The sequence below is a fragment of the Trichechus manatus genome, unplaced genomic scaffold, assembly GCF_000243295.1.
Source record: "Trichechus manatus latirostris isolate Lorelei unplaced genomic scaffold, TriManLat1.0 scaffold00074, whole genome shotgun sequence".
In the NCBI taxonomy this organism is placed as follows: Eukaryota; Metazoa; Chordata; class Mammalia; order Sirenia; family Trichechidae; genus Trichechus; species Trichechus manatus.
In genome coordinates this window covers 7,670,768-7,685,985 of record NW_004444010.1, presented here as the reverse complement: position 1 = coordinate 7,685,985, position 15,218 = coordinate 7,670,768, and the positions used below count along the sequence as shown (strand labels likewise).

The window sequence follows — 15,218 nt, the reverse complement described above, 5'->3', positions numbered from 1 at the left end:
CATTCATCTGTTGATGGGCATCTAGGTTGTTTCCATCGTTTTGCTATTGTGAACAATGCTGCCATGAACATAGGTGTGCATATGTCTGTTCGAGTGACGACTCTTATTTCTCTAGGATATATTCCTAGGAGTGGGATTGCTGGATCGAGTGGTGTGTCTATTTCTAGCTTTCTGAAGAAGCACCATATCATTTTCCAAAATGGTTGTATCATTTTGCATTCCCACCAGCAGTGCATAAGAGTTCCGATTTCCCCACAGCCCCTCCAGCATTTGTTATTTCCAGTGTTTTTGATTCATGCCAGTAATGCTGGGGTGAGATGGTATCTCATTGTGGTTTTAATTTGCATTTCTCTAATGGCTAGTGATTGCGAGCATTTCCTCATGTGACTGTTGGTCATTTGAATGTCTTCTTTGAAGTGTCTGTTCATTTCCTTTGCCCATTTTTTAATAGGATTATTTGTCTTTTTGTTGTAGAGGTGTTAGTAGATTATGGAGATTAGACCTTTGTCTGACTTGTACTGTCCAAAAATTTTTTCCCAGTGTGTAGGTTCTCTTTACTCTTTGGTGAAGTCTTTTGAAGAGCATAGGTGTTTGATTTTTAGAAGATCCTAGTTATCTAGCTTGTCCTCTGGGGTTTGTGTGTTGATGGTTATGGTTTGTATCCTGTTAATCCTGTTAATGCCGTGTATCAAGGCCTGTAGTGTTGGTCCTATTGGTACTATAAGACATAAAATGATACTCGTGAAGAGTGTGCTTCTTAGTTCAAGTAGATAACACGAGACTAAATGGGCAGCCCCTGTCCAGAGGCGAGATGAGAAGGCAAAAAGGGATAGGAGCTGGTTGAATGGAAACGGGAAATCGGGGTGGAAAGGAGGAATGTGTGGTCACATTGTAGGGATAGTAACTAGGGTCTCATAACAGTGTGTGTACAAATGTTTGTATGAGAAACTTGAGCTGTAAACTTTCACCTAAAGCACAATAAAAAATAAAAATAACCCCTAGGATGCCAGCAGGGACATCTCTAAGTGGAATGAACTTTGTCCCCTTCTCAAAGTAGATAAAGGGCTAAGCTAAACACATAGCCACCACTGGATCAATTGAAAGGAGCCCTGGTGGCACAGTGGTTAAAGCGTTCGGCTGCTAACCAAAAGGTTGGTGATTTGAACCCACCAGCCGCTCCGCGAAAGAAAGATGTGGCAGTCGGCTTCTGTAAAGATTGTTGTTAGATGCCGTCAAGTTGGTTCCAACTCATAGCAACCCCATAAGCCTTGGAAACCCTATTGGGCAGTTCTGCTCTGTCCTGTAGAGTCAGTATGAGTCGAAATCAACTCAACAGCAGTGGGTTTGGGGGTCAGTTGTCTGGGATTCAAGATGTGGAAAGCTAATTCAATACTTCCTTATCACCTAATTCTCCCCAACCTCCAAATTGCCTCCCACCCCCTTTCCGTGAGCCTTTTCATCACCTCCCCTGGACTGCAAGGTTTTAGATCTCCTCGTCAACCCTGTGGTATTATAGTGGTTGTCTGTTTGGTCTTTCCTCCCCTGAAATCAAAGTCCCTTAAGCCCCAAACCTAAAACTTACAGGATATCCTAAATGTAAATATCACCTTTTAATCACTTGTATCCTGTTTACTTTGAAAAGTGCACGTCCTTCCTGTAGTATTTTAGCTGATTGGCACTACTAAAGGTAGAAAGAGATTTTAGGCTATATAATTTTAGATTTAAATGAAGTTGCCAATAATAAACTTAATCAGAGTTCTTTAGAAAATTAAAGTGAGACTCCCAGAGATAAGAAGGTAGTTTTGACTACCTTCTTCACCTTCTTCCTCAATGCTGTTCTGTGACCATCCTCATTGGAAGAAAAATGCCAAGAAAGGAGAGCTATTGAAGTAGATACAGTGAGTGCAAATGTGTTCAGGCACATTTTTATTGCTCTCATATCTTAAGACAGTCTTAGGTTTTATAACATCCAAAGTCTTGGGGCAGGAGCAGGGGCAGCTTGACTATTTATTTAGTCCTCAACTTTCCAGTGTCTTTTTGTTTCCTCCCTAATTTAATTTGGGCTATAATTAAATAATAATTTGGCATACAGTCAATTTTTATAGGGAACAGTAGTACAAATTACAAGCTTATTTGGCATTTTCTCTATTTTATTCAACTATGATCTTGTCTCTTTTTCACATAAACCAATCTAGGATGTAAAACAGGAGTTAATAAAGTTGGTTAAGGCAGCAGGATTTTCATCATCTACAACTTCTAACAGCTGGGAAGGAAACAGAGCTTCACAGACCCTCTCCTTTAAAGAAATCGCCCTTCTTAAAGCTGTTTTGGCCGCTGGATTGTATGACAATTTGGGGAAGATAATCTACACAAAATCAGTAGATGTTACAGAAAAATTGGCTTGCATGGTGGAGACGGCTCAGGGCAAAGCACAAGTACATCCTTCCTCTGTAAATCGAGAGTTGCAAACTTATGGATGGCTCTTATACCAGGAGAAGGTAAAGTGCTCACTCTTATTTTTTAATCAACTCATTCCTAAATTCCAGTAGGCAGAGCACATTTTAGAAGTCATTCAAAACTCAAGTCAGGATCCTCCAGCATGTATTTTATTTGATTCTCAAATTGAGCTCTTCATTTGTGCTCATGTTTTAAATCAAGATGCATAGAGTTTCTCAAACAACCAAAAGATTGCTTATCTCTATTTAATGAAAGAAAAAGATGTAAAGTTTCTACTCTGACCTCCATCATCTTCTACTTGGAATATAGACGATTATAGCAAATAGATGTTATTTAAAAATGTAGAATTCCTGAGTGTTTCACTGAAAGGTGCTGACTTCAAAAGGGAAAAAAGATTATTGTATGTGCCATTTCCACATAAGGGGAAGATTAGTTGGGTAGTTGAACTATGTATGATTTGGCAACAGCTTGAGTAACAATATCACCTCAGATAATTTAATAGCAAATGAAGCAGTGAACCTTTTGAATCATAGCTGCATTGCCACCCCATTTTCTTAGTTTTTAACTTATGGTAAAGGTTAAGGTGGCATTTTCTCTTCTGTCATAGTTATCTCATAGTCGCTGTTTTTTTTAAGGCAGTATGAGAAGAAAGAAGGCAGTGGTGTTTCCGTGGGAGAATTCTTGCCTTCCATGCAGGAGACCCTATTCAGTTCCTAGCCAATGCACCGGCAGTGCAGCCACCACTCGTCTGTTGGGAGGCTGGCGTGTCGCTGTGATGCTGAACAGGTTTCAGCAGAGCTTCAAGACTAAGACTAGGAAGAAAGGCCTAGCTATTAGCCAGTGAAAATGTTATGGGTCATAACAATCCAATCGCATTGTGCATGGGGTTGCCATGAGTTGGGGCGACTTGACGGAAGCTGACAATAGCAACATGAGAAGGGAGCATGTCAAATTGAAACATATTTCTTCTCCCTTTATTAAAATAGTATCTCCATTATGTTTCTTACCTTTAAAGCAACAAGGATTCATAATTTCAAGCACTGGCTTGAATAACTCCCAGCATATCATTGAATTTAAATGTAAGTGGCCATAGCTGAACATTGGTCTAGAAGCCAATGTGGGGAAGATAATCTACACAAAATCAGTAGATGTTACAGAAAAATTGGCTTCCATGGTAGAGACACTTTGAATCTTAATGTTTAAAATGCCTTTTAATAGTATAAATGCACAGAATGGTAGTAGTGATTATAAAATTGGCGAATTGTGCATGTAAGAGAATATAAACATGTCGCTTTACAAAAACTTAAGCCTTAAAATATACAGTCACAAATTATTTTTAAAAATGCTTACATGAAACAGATAAATGAATTTTTTATAATTTTAGGCTGTGACTTTGGTTTTTTTCACTCCTTTTTTCCTATGCAGGTAAGGTATGCCAGAGTGTATTTGCGAGAGACTACCCTGATAACCCCTTTTCCAGTTTTACTTTTTGGTGGCGATATAGAAGTTCAACACCGGGAGCGTCTTCTTTCTGTTGATGGCTGGATCTATTTTCAGGTAAACAGTACAACTGATTATTACATAAAAATGTTCTATTTCCAATACCATTGAGGTAGTATATATTTTTTTTAATTTTAGTGGAGATTGCATAATTTCTTCCTCTAGTTTGACTTAAAGTAGAATACATCCTTATTTTGTATTGGTTTTGTAGTTTAAAATCTGTTAAATTTGAAAATCAAATCATACTGTTATAAGTTGTATTTATTATCAATAACAATTATAACTTGCCATTGGTCATGTAGATATGTTACATGAATTATCAAATTTAATATCCTAACAATCTTGCTAAATAATTTCTATAATTTATAAGGCACTTAAGCTCAGTGCGAAGTTAAATAACTTTCGTTGATTATATCGATTGTTACTGGTTGACCAAGATTCAAACCTTGAACTGTCTAATCCCCAAACTCATGCCCTTGCCACTGCATTCTACTATCTACACAGTATATGAGCACCAACTGTACTGTCTGCAAGATACTATACTGATCTAAATTACAAATAAAATTCACAGATAGAAAGTAAGATTAATTATTGTGATTATATACAGGGTCATTACATGGCTGAGTTAGCTACATGTATTCCTGAGTATAATGCAGTTCTTTGACCTATGCAGGAGAGGGAAGTATATTACACTATCGCTGTATTCCTGTATTTCAAATTAGAAGAAATTGTGGTATAGTAAAAACCAAACCCATTGCCTTGGAGTTGATTCTGACTCAGAGTGTTGCATAAAAAGGGAAACCAGAGTTTCTGCATGAAATAACCAGGGCTTTGAACTTGTTTGGTCTGGTTCGAACCCCTGCTGAGAATTTGCATTTCTAACAAGTTCACAGGCAATGCTAATGCTGCTAGTTAGGGACCAATTTTGAGAACCACTAAAAGAGCCAAACCAAAAAAAAAAAAAAAACAAAAACCCTATTGCCATCGAGTGGATTCTGACTCATAGTGACCCTATAGGACAGAGTAGAATTACCCCATAGAGTTTCCAAGGAGCATCCGGTGGATTCGAACTGCTGACCTTTTGGTTAGCAGCCATAGCTCTTAACCACTACACCACCAGGGTTTCCCAACTAAAAGAGCAGTAGTTCTCAAAATTTATTATACATAAAAATCACCTAGGCATCTTGTTAAATGTTAGATTCTGATTCAGTATATCTGAGGTGGAAATGCAAATTCTCAGGAGAGGTTCGAACCAAACAAATAGGTTTCAAACCCTGGAAATAACTGTGCAACACTATCCTTACATCTGAAAGTGGTGCTAAGAGTAGGGTATTGCTTTATTGCCGTTCGATATGTTTCAAAAATCCATTATGTTCAGAAGTATAATTTAAATAATAAATCATGGAAAATGGGCGGATAATTAGTGAATAAAGAAACATTATCAGAGAGATAGGATATTTCTTGGTATTCAAAATAGGAGGGAAAGTAAAATAAAGAACAGTTTTCCTTAAAACACAGAAGTGTAGGGATAGCGTACGATAAATATCTTAGGTAAGAAACTATGGGAGAAAATCTAGAGGAACATCCTACTTTAATTAAGCCTGTCCTAATTTATTTCTATTTTTTGTTAGAGATTATCATGAGTACCCATAACTTGTCATTTTTAAGCATTTTAATTTATATGCATAGTAAAACTAAGTAAATATGTGCCATTTGTGTGTATATATATATATTCATACATACACATATATGTTGTTAGGTACCATCAAGTTGGTTCCAACTCATAGCGACCCTGTGTACAACAGAATGAAACACTGTCCAGTCCTGCTTAAGCCCATTATTGCAGCCACTGTGTCAGTCCATCTTGTTGAGGGTCTTCCTCTTTTTCACTGACCCTCTACTTTACCAAGCATGATGTCCTTCTCCAGGGACTGGTCCCTCCTGATAACATGTCTTAAATACATGAGACAAAGTTTTGCCATCCTTGCTTCTAAGGAGCATTCTAGCTGTTCTTCTTCCAAGATATATATATGCACATATATATATTAGCAGATTCCCTTATATCTTGTAAAAAACAAACTCATACAAATTTTTCTGTTTTTAAATGTGTTCAAGCAATTACCTGTTACCATCAAGTCAGTTCTGAGTCATAGAAGCCCTATAGGACAGAACAGAAATGCCCCATAGAGTTCCCAAAGAGCGGCTGGTGGATCCGAACTGCCGACCTTTTGGTTAGCAGCCAAGGTCTTGACCACTGTGCCACCAGGGCTCCCCGCATGTTCAAGCAATGGTAACCAAAAAAAAAAAAAGAACCCACTGAACATTAAATTTCATTTCTAAGTTCACTTTTAGTGTTGTCAGTTCTTACCACTTTTTTCCACTAAACATCATTTCATATATATTTTTTCACATTTCTGCATTATAAACATTTTTGGTGGCCACATAATATTTTGTCTTGTTGATTTGCTGAAACTTGCTTAACCATTCCATTAATGTTTAGCATTTGGATTCATTTCCAGTTTTCACAATTCTGAATAACAGTGCTAGATTCCTAAAAGTGGAATTACTAGGTCAGAAGGCACAGCTTCATAGCTTTCAATGCATATTGTCAAGATTCTTCTCTGGAAAACTTAGACCAATGGTAAATGCTAGCAGATATAAATAAATTTATTCCCTGTAGCCCTTTTAACATTAAGCAAATCTAACACATTCTGTTATGTTATAGCATGATAGCTGTGTGTGTAGTACTGGAGAGCTGGGTTTTAAATGCAGTCTTTAAAAATATATGCAGTTCTAGCAAACAGGTATGAAGGAAATTTTAGGTGTGGTAGAGGTATTCTAAAGTATCCCTGGTGGTGCAGCCATTGGCTGTTCAAACCCCCTAGCAGCTCTGCAGGATAAAGATGTGGCAGTCTGCTTCCTTTAAGACTGTTGTCGTTAGGTGCTGTTGAGTCAGTTCCGACTCATAGCGACCCTGTGTACAAGAGGATGAAACACTGCCCGGTCCTGTGCACTCCTCACAATCCTTCTTATTGTTGCAGCCACTGTATCAATCCATCTCATTGAGGGTCTTCTTTTTCGCTCACCCTCTACTTTGCCAAGCATGGTGTCCTTCTCCAAGGAGTGGTCCCTCCTGATTAACATATACAAAGTACCTGAGACAAAGTCTTGCCATCCTCACGTCTAAGGAGCATTCTGGCTGTACTTCTTTCAAGACAGATTTGTTCGTTGTTCTGGCAGTTCATGATATATTCAGTATTCTTCACCAACACCGTAATTCAAGGGCATCAGTTTCTCTTCAGTCAACTTACTCATTGTCCAGCTTTCGCATGTATTTGAGGTGTCTGAAAACATGGCTTGAGTCAGGTGCACCTTAGTCCTCAAAGTGACATCTTTGCTTTTTAACGCTTTAAAGAGGTCTTTGCAGCAGATTTGCCCAGTGCAATACATCGTTTAATTTTTTGAGTGCTGCTGCCATGGGCGTTGATTGTGGATCCAAGTAAAATGAAATCCTTGACAACTTCAATCTTTTCTCCATTTATGATGATGTTGCTTACTGGTCCAGTTGTGAGGATTTTTGTTTTATGTTAAGGTGTAATCCATACTGAAGGCTGTAGTCTTTGATCTTCCTCAGTAAATGCTTCAAGTCCTCTTCACTTTCAACAAGCAAGGTTGTGTCATCTGCATATCACAGGTTGTTAATGAGCCCTCCTCCAATCCCAATGTCAAGTTCTTCTTCATGTACTCCAGCTTCTTAGATTATTTGCTCAACATACAGATTGAGTAACTGTAGTGAAAAGGTACAACCCTGACGCACACCTTTCCTGATACTAAACCACGCAGTATCCCCTTGTTCTGTTTGAACGACTGCCTCTTCGTCTATGTACAGGTTCCTCATGAGCACAATTAAGTGTTCTGGAATTTCCATTCTTTACAACATTATCCAAAATTTATTATGATCCACACAGTCGAAGGCCTTTTCATAGTCAATAAAACACAGGTAAATATCTTTCTGGTATTCTCTGCTTTCAGCCAAGATCCATCTGATATCAGCAATGATATCCCTTGTTCCACTTCCTTTTGTGAATCCAGCTTAAATTTCTGGCAGTTCCCTATTTACTGCTGCAACTGCTTTTGAATTATCTTCAGCAAAATTTTACTTGTGTATGATATTGCATGATAATTTCCACATTCTGTGGGATCACTTTTCTTGGTATGGGCACAAATACGGATCTCTTCCAGTGGGTTGGTTAGGTAGCTGTCTTCCAGATTTCTTGGCATTTATGAGTAAGCGTTTCCAGAATTGCATCTGTTTATTGAAACATCTCAGTTGGTATTCTGTCAATTCCTGGAGCCTTGTTTTTTGCCAATGCCTTCAGTGTAGCTTGGATTTTTTCCTTCAGTACCATTGGTTCTTGATCATATGCTACTCCTGAAATTGTTGAACGTCAACCAATTCTTTTTTAGGTACAGTGACTCTTTGTATTCCTCCCATCTTCCTTTGATGCTTCCTGCATCGCTCAATATTTTGCCTATACAATCCTTCACTATTGCAGCTTGAGGCTTCAGTTTTTTTCTTCAGTTCTTTCAGCTTGAGAAATGCTGAGCATGTTCTTCCCCTTTGGTTTTCTAACTCCAGCTCTTTGCACATTTCGTTACAATATTTTACTTTGTCTTCTTTAGCCGCCCTTTGAAATCTTCTATTCAGCTTTTACTTCATTTTTGCCATTCACTTTAGCTACTCTATGTTCAAGAGCATGTTCAGGCTCCTCAGACATGCATTTTGGTCTTTTCTTTCTTTCCCGTCTTTTTAATGAGCTTTTGCTTTCTTCATGTGTGTTGTTCTTGATGTCATCCCACAACTCGTCTGGTACTTGGTCATTAGTGTTCAATATGTCAAATCTGTTCTTGAGATGGCCTTTAAATTCAGGTGGGATATGCTCCAAGTCGTAATTTGGCTCTCATGGACTTGTTCTAATTTTCTTCAGCTTCAACTTGAACTTGCATGGGAGCAATTAAAGGCCTGTTCCACTGTCAGCCCCTGGCCTTGTTCTGCTGATGATATTGAGCTTTTCCATCATCTCTTTTCCACAGATTTAGTCGATTTGATTCCTGTATATTCCATGTGGTGAGATCCACGTATATCATCGCCATTTATGTTGTTGAGAATATGTATTTGCAAACTCCCTGAAGGACCGAGTTACTGGACTGAGGGCTGGGGACTATAGTCTCAGGGGACATCTAGCTCAATTGGCATAACAAAGTCTGTAAAATAAAATGTTCTACATCCAACGGTGGTGAGTAGCAGCTTGGATCTTAAAAGCCTGTGAGGGGCCATCTAAGATACATCTACTGGTTCCATCCTGGCTGGAGCAAAGGAGAATGAAGAAGACCAAAGACACAAGGGAAAGATTAGTCCAGAGACTAATGGACCACAACCACCACAACCTCTGCCAGACTGAGCCTAGAACAACTAGATGGTGCCTGGTTACCACCACCATCAGCATTGTGACAGGGATCAAAATACTAGGTCCTGGACAGAGTTGGAGAAAAATGTAGAATAAAATTCAAATTCCAAAAAAAGAAAATAAAAAAGACCAGACTTACTGTTCTGACATAAACTGGAGAAACCCTGAGAGTTTGGCCCCTGGACACCTTTTTAACTCAGTACTGAAGTCACTCCTGAGGTTCACCCTTCAGCCAAAGATTAGACAGGTCTTTAGGGCCAACGATAACACACATGAGGGACGTGCTTCACATTTCAATCATGTATATGAGACTAATGGGAACACCAGCCCAAAAGCAAAGATGAGAAGGCAAGAAGGGACAGGAAAACTGTACAAATGGAAACAGAGAACATGGGGTGGAGAAGGAGAAAGCGTTGACACTTTGCGGGGTTGGTAGCCAATGTCACAAAACAATTTGTGTATTAACTGTTTAATGAGAAACTAATTTGCTATGTAAACTTTCACCTAAATCACAATTAAAAAAAAAAAAAAAGGATTTGCAATGAATAAGTCCTTGGTGTTGCAAAATTCTATCATGCGATCGTTTCCATTACCAAGGCCATATTTTCCAACTACCATCCTTCTTTGTTTCTAACTTTCACATTCCAATCACCAGTAATTATTAATGCATCTTGACTCCATGTTTGATCAACTTCAGACTGCAGAAATTGGTAAAAATCTTCAATTTCTTCATCTTTGTCATTAGTGGTTAGTATGTACATTTGAATTGTAGTTGTATTAACTAGTCTTCCTTCTAAGAGTATGGATATTATCCTGTCATTGACAGCTTCATACTTCAGGATAGATCTTGAAATACTCTTTTTGACGATGAATGCTGCGCTGTTCCTCTTCAACTTGTCGTTCCTGGCATAGTAGACCATATATGATTGTCCAATTCAAAATGGCCAATACCAGTCCATTTTAGCTGACTAATGCCTAGGATATCGATCTATATGCATTCCGTTTCATCTTTGATGACTTTCCAATTTACCTAGATTCGTACTAAAAAGATTCCACGTTCCGATTATTAATGGATGTTTGCAGCTATTTCTTCTCATTTTGAGTCGTGCCACATCAGCAAATGAAGGTCCTGAAAGTTTGACTCCATCCACGTCATTGAGGTTACTCTGAGTAGGAAGCTCTTTCCCAGTCATATTTTGAGTGCCTTCCAACCTGAAGGGCTCATCTACCGGCACTATATCAGACAGTGTTCTGCTGCTATTTTTAAGGTTGTCACTCGCAAATCTTTTTCAGAAGTGGACCTCCAAGTCCTTCTTCCTAATCTGTCTTAGTCTGGAAGCTCTGCTGAAACCTGTCCACCATGGGTGACCTTGCTGGTATTTGAAATACTGGTATCATAGCTTCCAGCATCACAGCAACACACAAGCCACCACAGTACAACAAAGTTACAGACAAGTGGTGGCCACAAAGATCAATCGCCATAAAGATAACTGCCTTGGAATCCCTATGGGGCAGTTCTACTCTTCTACTCTGTCCTGTAGGGTAGCTATGAATCGGAATTGACTGGACAGCTGTGGGTAAGATATGTTCTAAAACTGGATTGTGGTAGTGGTTACACAACTCTATAAATGTACTAAAAATCATTGAATTGTACACTTAACAATGAGTGAATGAATATTATGGTTTCTAAATTATACCTCAATAAAACTGTTAAAAAAAAAAAAATCACTCCCAAAAAATATAGCCTTGATGCCTACAGAGTTCATGTAAGAGAACAGTAGTTGGTTTATTTTGGGAAGATATATCAAATTTATGGATACTTAATAAAGAAACTGAGGTTTACATAGCTTAACTACTGAAAGTAATTTGGCTTTATTTTCCCCCATCATATTTTATATTAAAATCAAGATGTGCTAAGGCAGATTGTAAGGTATGTATGCTTACCTTGATTTATTTCACCACATTGACACTTTCCTGGATTAACTTTGTCTAGTTTGTCATCTTCTCTCAACAGGCCCCTGTAAAGATAGCCGTTATTTTCAAGCAGCTGAGAGTTCTTATTGACTCTGTTTTAAGAAAAAAGCTTGAAAATCCTAAGATGTCCCTTGAAAGTAAGTGTTTGATTGTAATGTAGGTAGAAGACAGTGTATATGTGTGTGTGCATATCTATGTAAATGTGTGAGAAAACTCCGTAAGAGAACAGGCTGAAAGGTAGATCTTGGAATTTTTGTTTTTTTTTTTTGTTTGTTTTAACGGAGTACACTATAGCACATGGGGGTCTTAAATTCCTAAATTCCATATGATTAAAAAGTGTTTCAGTAAAATTTATTTTATGCTGAATTCTATCAAACTCATAGACAATTCTTGATTATTCACAACCTAATTTATCCACTTAAGATTCTTTTAGTTTCCTCCTTCCTCTTCTAACTTCACTTGTAAATTTCTGGCATTTCATTGAAAAAAAGATGGTAAAACTGAACATTGTAAACTTGGCCCATTATTCGCATCCTAGTAAACTGGTAATACAGTTATTATAAAAAATGAGGAGAAACTTTCTGTGAGATTTATCCCCATGTGTTTTCTCTCCTATTCTCACAAAGGCAGAGCTATTAGTCTGTATAAAATAAAAACATTATCCTTCAACAGAGATATGCAGTGGACACCTAGGTTTCCAGTTAGCCTAATGCAGTGTTTCCCAAATTTATCAGTTCATCATAGTCATCCTGATGGCCTTAAAAAATACAAGTTACAAAAACCTACCCCAGACACACTGAATCTCCTCTATGGGAGAGGCCCGTGATTATAGTATTTTTTTAATCTCTTTTAAATCTATAACACTTTCCCCCTACTGCCACCACCCTCTTCTTTTAAATGAAATTAATTATTTTTAATAAACTGGGTCATTTTTCTGGTAGAATTTAGAATTTTTCACATTTAAAATTTGGTTGGTTGCAATCCTTATGCTTTAATTTGTTTCTCTATGATCTGCATTTTCTGCAAAGTGGTAGTTACATGTAGAGGCTTGATTTAGAATAATAAAATAGGAAAATAGTATTTCCTAGGGGGTGCTGTATTCTCCCCATTGTATCACCTCAGGAAGCACTTAATTTGGTTTTCTTGCTTTTAATGATGTTAAGAATTACTGGTGGGTTCAGGTGTTGCTTGGTTGTGTTTTTAACAAATGTTCCCAGCTAATTCTGATGATCAGGCAAGTTGGGGAGCTACTGATCTAGTGCTACTTCCCTGAAGCCTCACACTCTGCTTATTTGTGTGACTGAATGTGAATGCATAAACATTAAACTGTGTTGATTTTCCTATGCTGCTGGAAACCTGCATCAGGTCTTGACATATTAAGAGATCAGGGCTCTTTGTCTAAGGAGCTTTGTGAATTACAACTCAGCTTACTCCAACCTCAGAAAGAATTACATTATATAAAAGGACTTTAAAAGCTTAAATCAACTTTCTAATTAAGCAAAATGAGTTTTAAAATGATTTCATTGTTTCCCTTTGCCATAAAAGAGAAGCAGAACTTACCCATAGATGAAACATGCACTTTTGACATAGGAGGGAGAGAGTGAAGTACCTTAGTGTCCTCTTTCTGGACTTTACAGTAAGAAAACTTGTGATATAATGCCAAGCTTTTTGAAAAAGAAGTAACTGGAGTTGCTCTTGTGCTTGCTTTGACTTTCTACTCTTCCTCAAATTGAAAATCATGGTTCTTTCTAGACCTGCCATTGTTCCCCTTCCAGGAAGCGATCTCTCTTTTCCTTTTTTTTTTTTTTTTTTAATGCCACTGTAGTCCCCAAGAACCAGAGTGTCAGGACACAGTCCGAGTTATCAGAATTCCAAAAAGATGTCTAACAATTGTAGAATTTTAGTCTTGCAGCCCTGATAATTGCAACTACCTGAAAGCTGGTTATGAAGCTCTTCGGAAGTCACAATTTTAGAAGCAGCTGTTAACAAATAACAAATAATGCCACTTCTGTTGCTCTTGGTCAGATCAATTGGTATTTGATTCCTTTGTTGTGTAAAAAAGTCTCTCACTTATCCATTGACACTTCTCCAAAAGCACTTCCCTGTCAGAACTTTTTTGTTTCCGTTGAACTAAACATCGAGAAACTTCCTTGCCAATACTGTGGAAATCCTGACATAGTCTGAAGAACATGGAAGAGCCATTAGAGCCTTTAGTATGTTTGAATCAGGTGAAAAAGTTGGGAAACTTCTTGCCTCAAAAGAATTTTAAAGAAATTATTCCTTGTAAAGGAGTACAGTTTATGTCACATCATCTCTTCACACCTTAGCCTATACTTACTCAAAATGTTAACTTTCTTCAAAGTGGATATAATATAACTATAGCAGTGATTAAAATTAAAGTAATATTTGTAGGGCAACAAATTGTAACTTATAGGCATCTCTAGTTTCATAGTGAATATTGCTGGTGTTAATTTTGTATTCTAATTTATGAGGCTCTTTTAATGAAGTATACCTGTTATTTACCTGTATATACATTGGAAAATTAGCCAGTGTTGAATTTATTCATGATTTTCTTTTTCTTCCACTCAGATGACAAGATTCTACAAATCATTACAGAATTGATAAAAACAGAGAATAATAATTGAAATTGAAACTCACGGTCAACTGCTTTAAAATTTAACATGAAGATACACAGTCATGAAATTATGTGGACCATCCCATTAAGTATCTCAATACTTAAAATGTTGGTACTAGCCACAACGTAAAGGTGGCAGAAAAAAGCACATACTTTAAACGTGTAATTTTCTAGTTCCTTTTTAATGATGATTATTCTCAATGTATTTGCCACTACATTTAAAATAAATTCTTTGGTATCATCCATGTTTTGTCTGTCATTATGCACCTTAACGGCAAGGATTGTGTCTAAAGTATCTGCAACTTAGTGTTGTGATTCCCTGTGTACCCCCCTAATCCTCTGGCAGTCTTTGAAGTCTGGAGAGTTTGGATCTTCTTGAGCCAGAAGAGAAAATGAGCTACAAAACCAGTTATAACTTAGATTTCCAGGAAATGAACAACTTCAGCAATTAGTTGTTTAATACTCAAAATCAAAACTTAAATAAGTACACACTATTAATAGATGCACTCCATCTCAGTAACATTCACTAAGCATAAAGATGTAGTGCTACCCTTGAGCCCATTTTGTATCTATAATTGAATTGATAGGTTGGTAATTCTGAGATTTTGAAGCCATGCTTAGATTTTTTCAGTGGTTTCATTTGTTTTGCTTACTGAGGATCTTTTGAAACTCCATTTTGATGGTAGAGGGATTTTACCTTTATTTCCTATCAATAGATTGTCAATTAACTTCAAAGACAGTCTTGTCTAGACCACATGGCAGACATTATATCTGAATGACAAAAGATTTGAGTTCAGTAGGAACCTAGTACAATTGCCTGGCTCTTATAATAGGTGCTCAGTTAATATTTGATGATGAACAAGTAAGTCGTAACTTCCACCTTACGTGCAAAAAAAAAAACCATTGCTGTTGAGTTGATTCCAACTCGTGTGTAAAACTGTTCCATAGGGTTTTTTTGCTGTAATCTTTGTGAAAGAAGATCTTGAGGCCTTTCATCCATGGTGCCACTGGATGAGTTTGAACTGACAACCTTTAAATTAGCAGCCAAGCACAAACCATTTGTGCCACCCAGGGGCTATACCTTATGTGCAGATGGAAATAAAAGTAATACCTAATAGAAAAATAATACCTCTAATTTTCAGTTTCAACTTGCAGTGTGGTAAGGGAATTGAGAGCAAGGAGTC

The 15,218-nt window shown here is 37.5% G+C and overlaps 1 protein-coding gene across 2 annotated transcripts in view; it reads left to right on the top strand.

The window, feature by feature from the left end:
• The window catches only part of DHX29 (DExH-box helicase 29), a 62,142-nt gene extending 47,676 nt beyond the window's left edge, over positions 1–14,466 (top strand). For both annotated transcript variants that reach the window (XM_004380468.2, XM_023734976.1), the window contains exons 24-27: positions 2,196–2,498; positions 3,883–4,014; positions 11,440–11,536; positions 13,989–14,466. In XM_004380468.2, coding sequence (XP_004380525.1) covers positions 2,196–2,498; positions 3,883–4,014; positions 11,440–11,536; positions 13,989–14,044 — 588 coding nt within the window. In that variant the 3' untranslated portion in view covers positions 14,045–14,466. The remainder of the gene's footprint in view (positions 1–2,195; positions 2,499–3,882; positions 4,015–11,439; positions 11,537–13,988) is intronic.
• Positions 14,467–15,218: the final 752 nt, after the last annotated feature.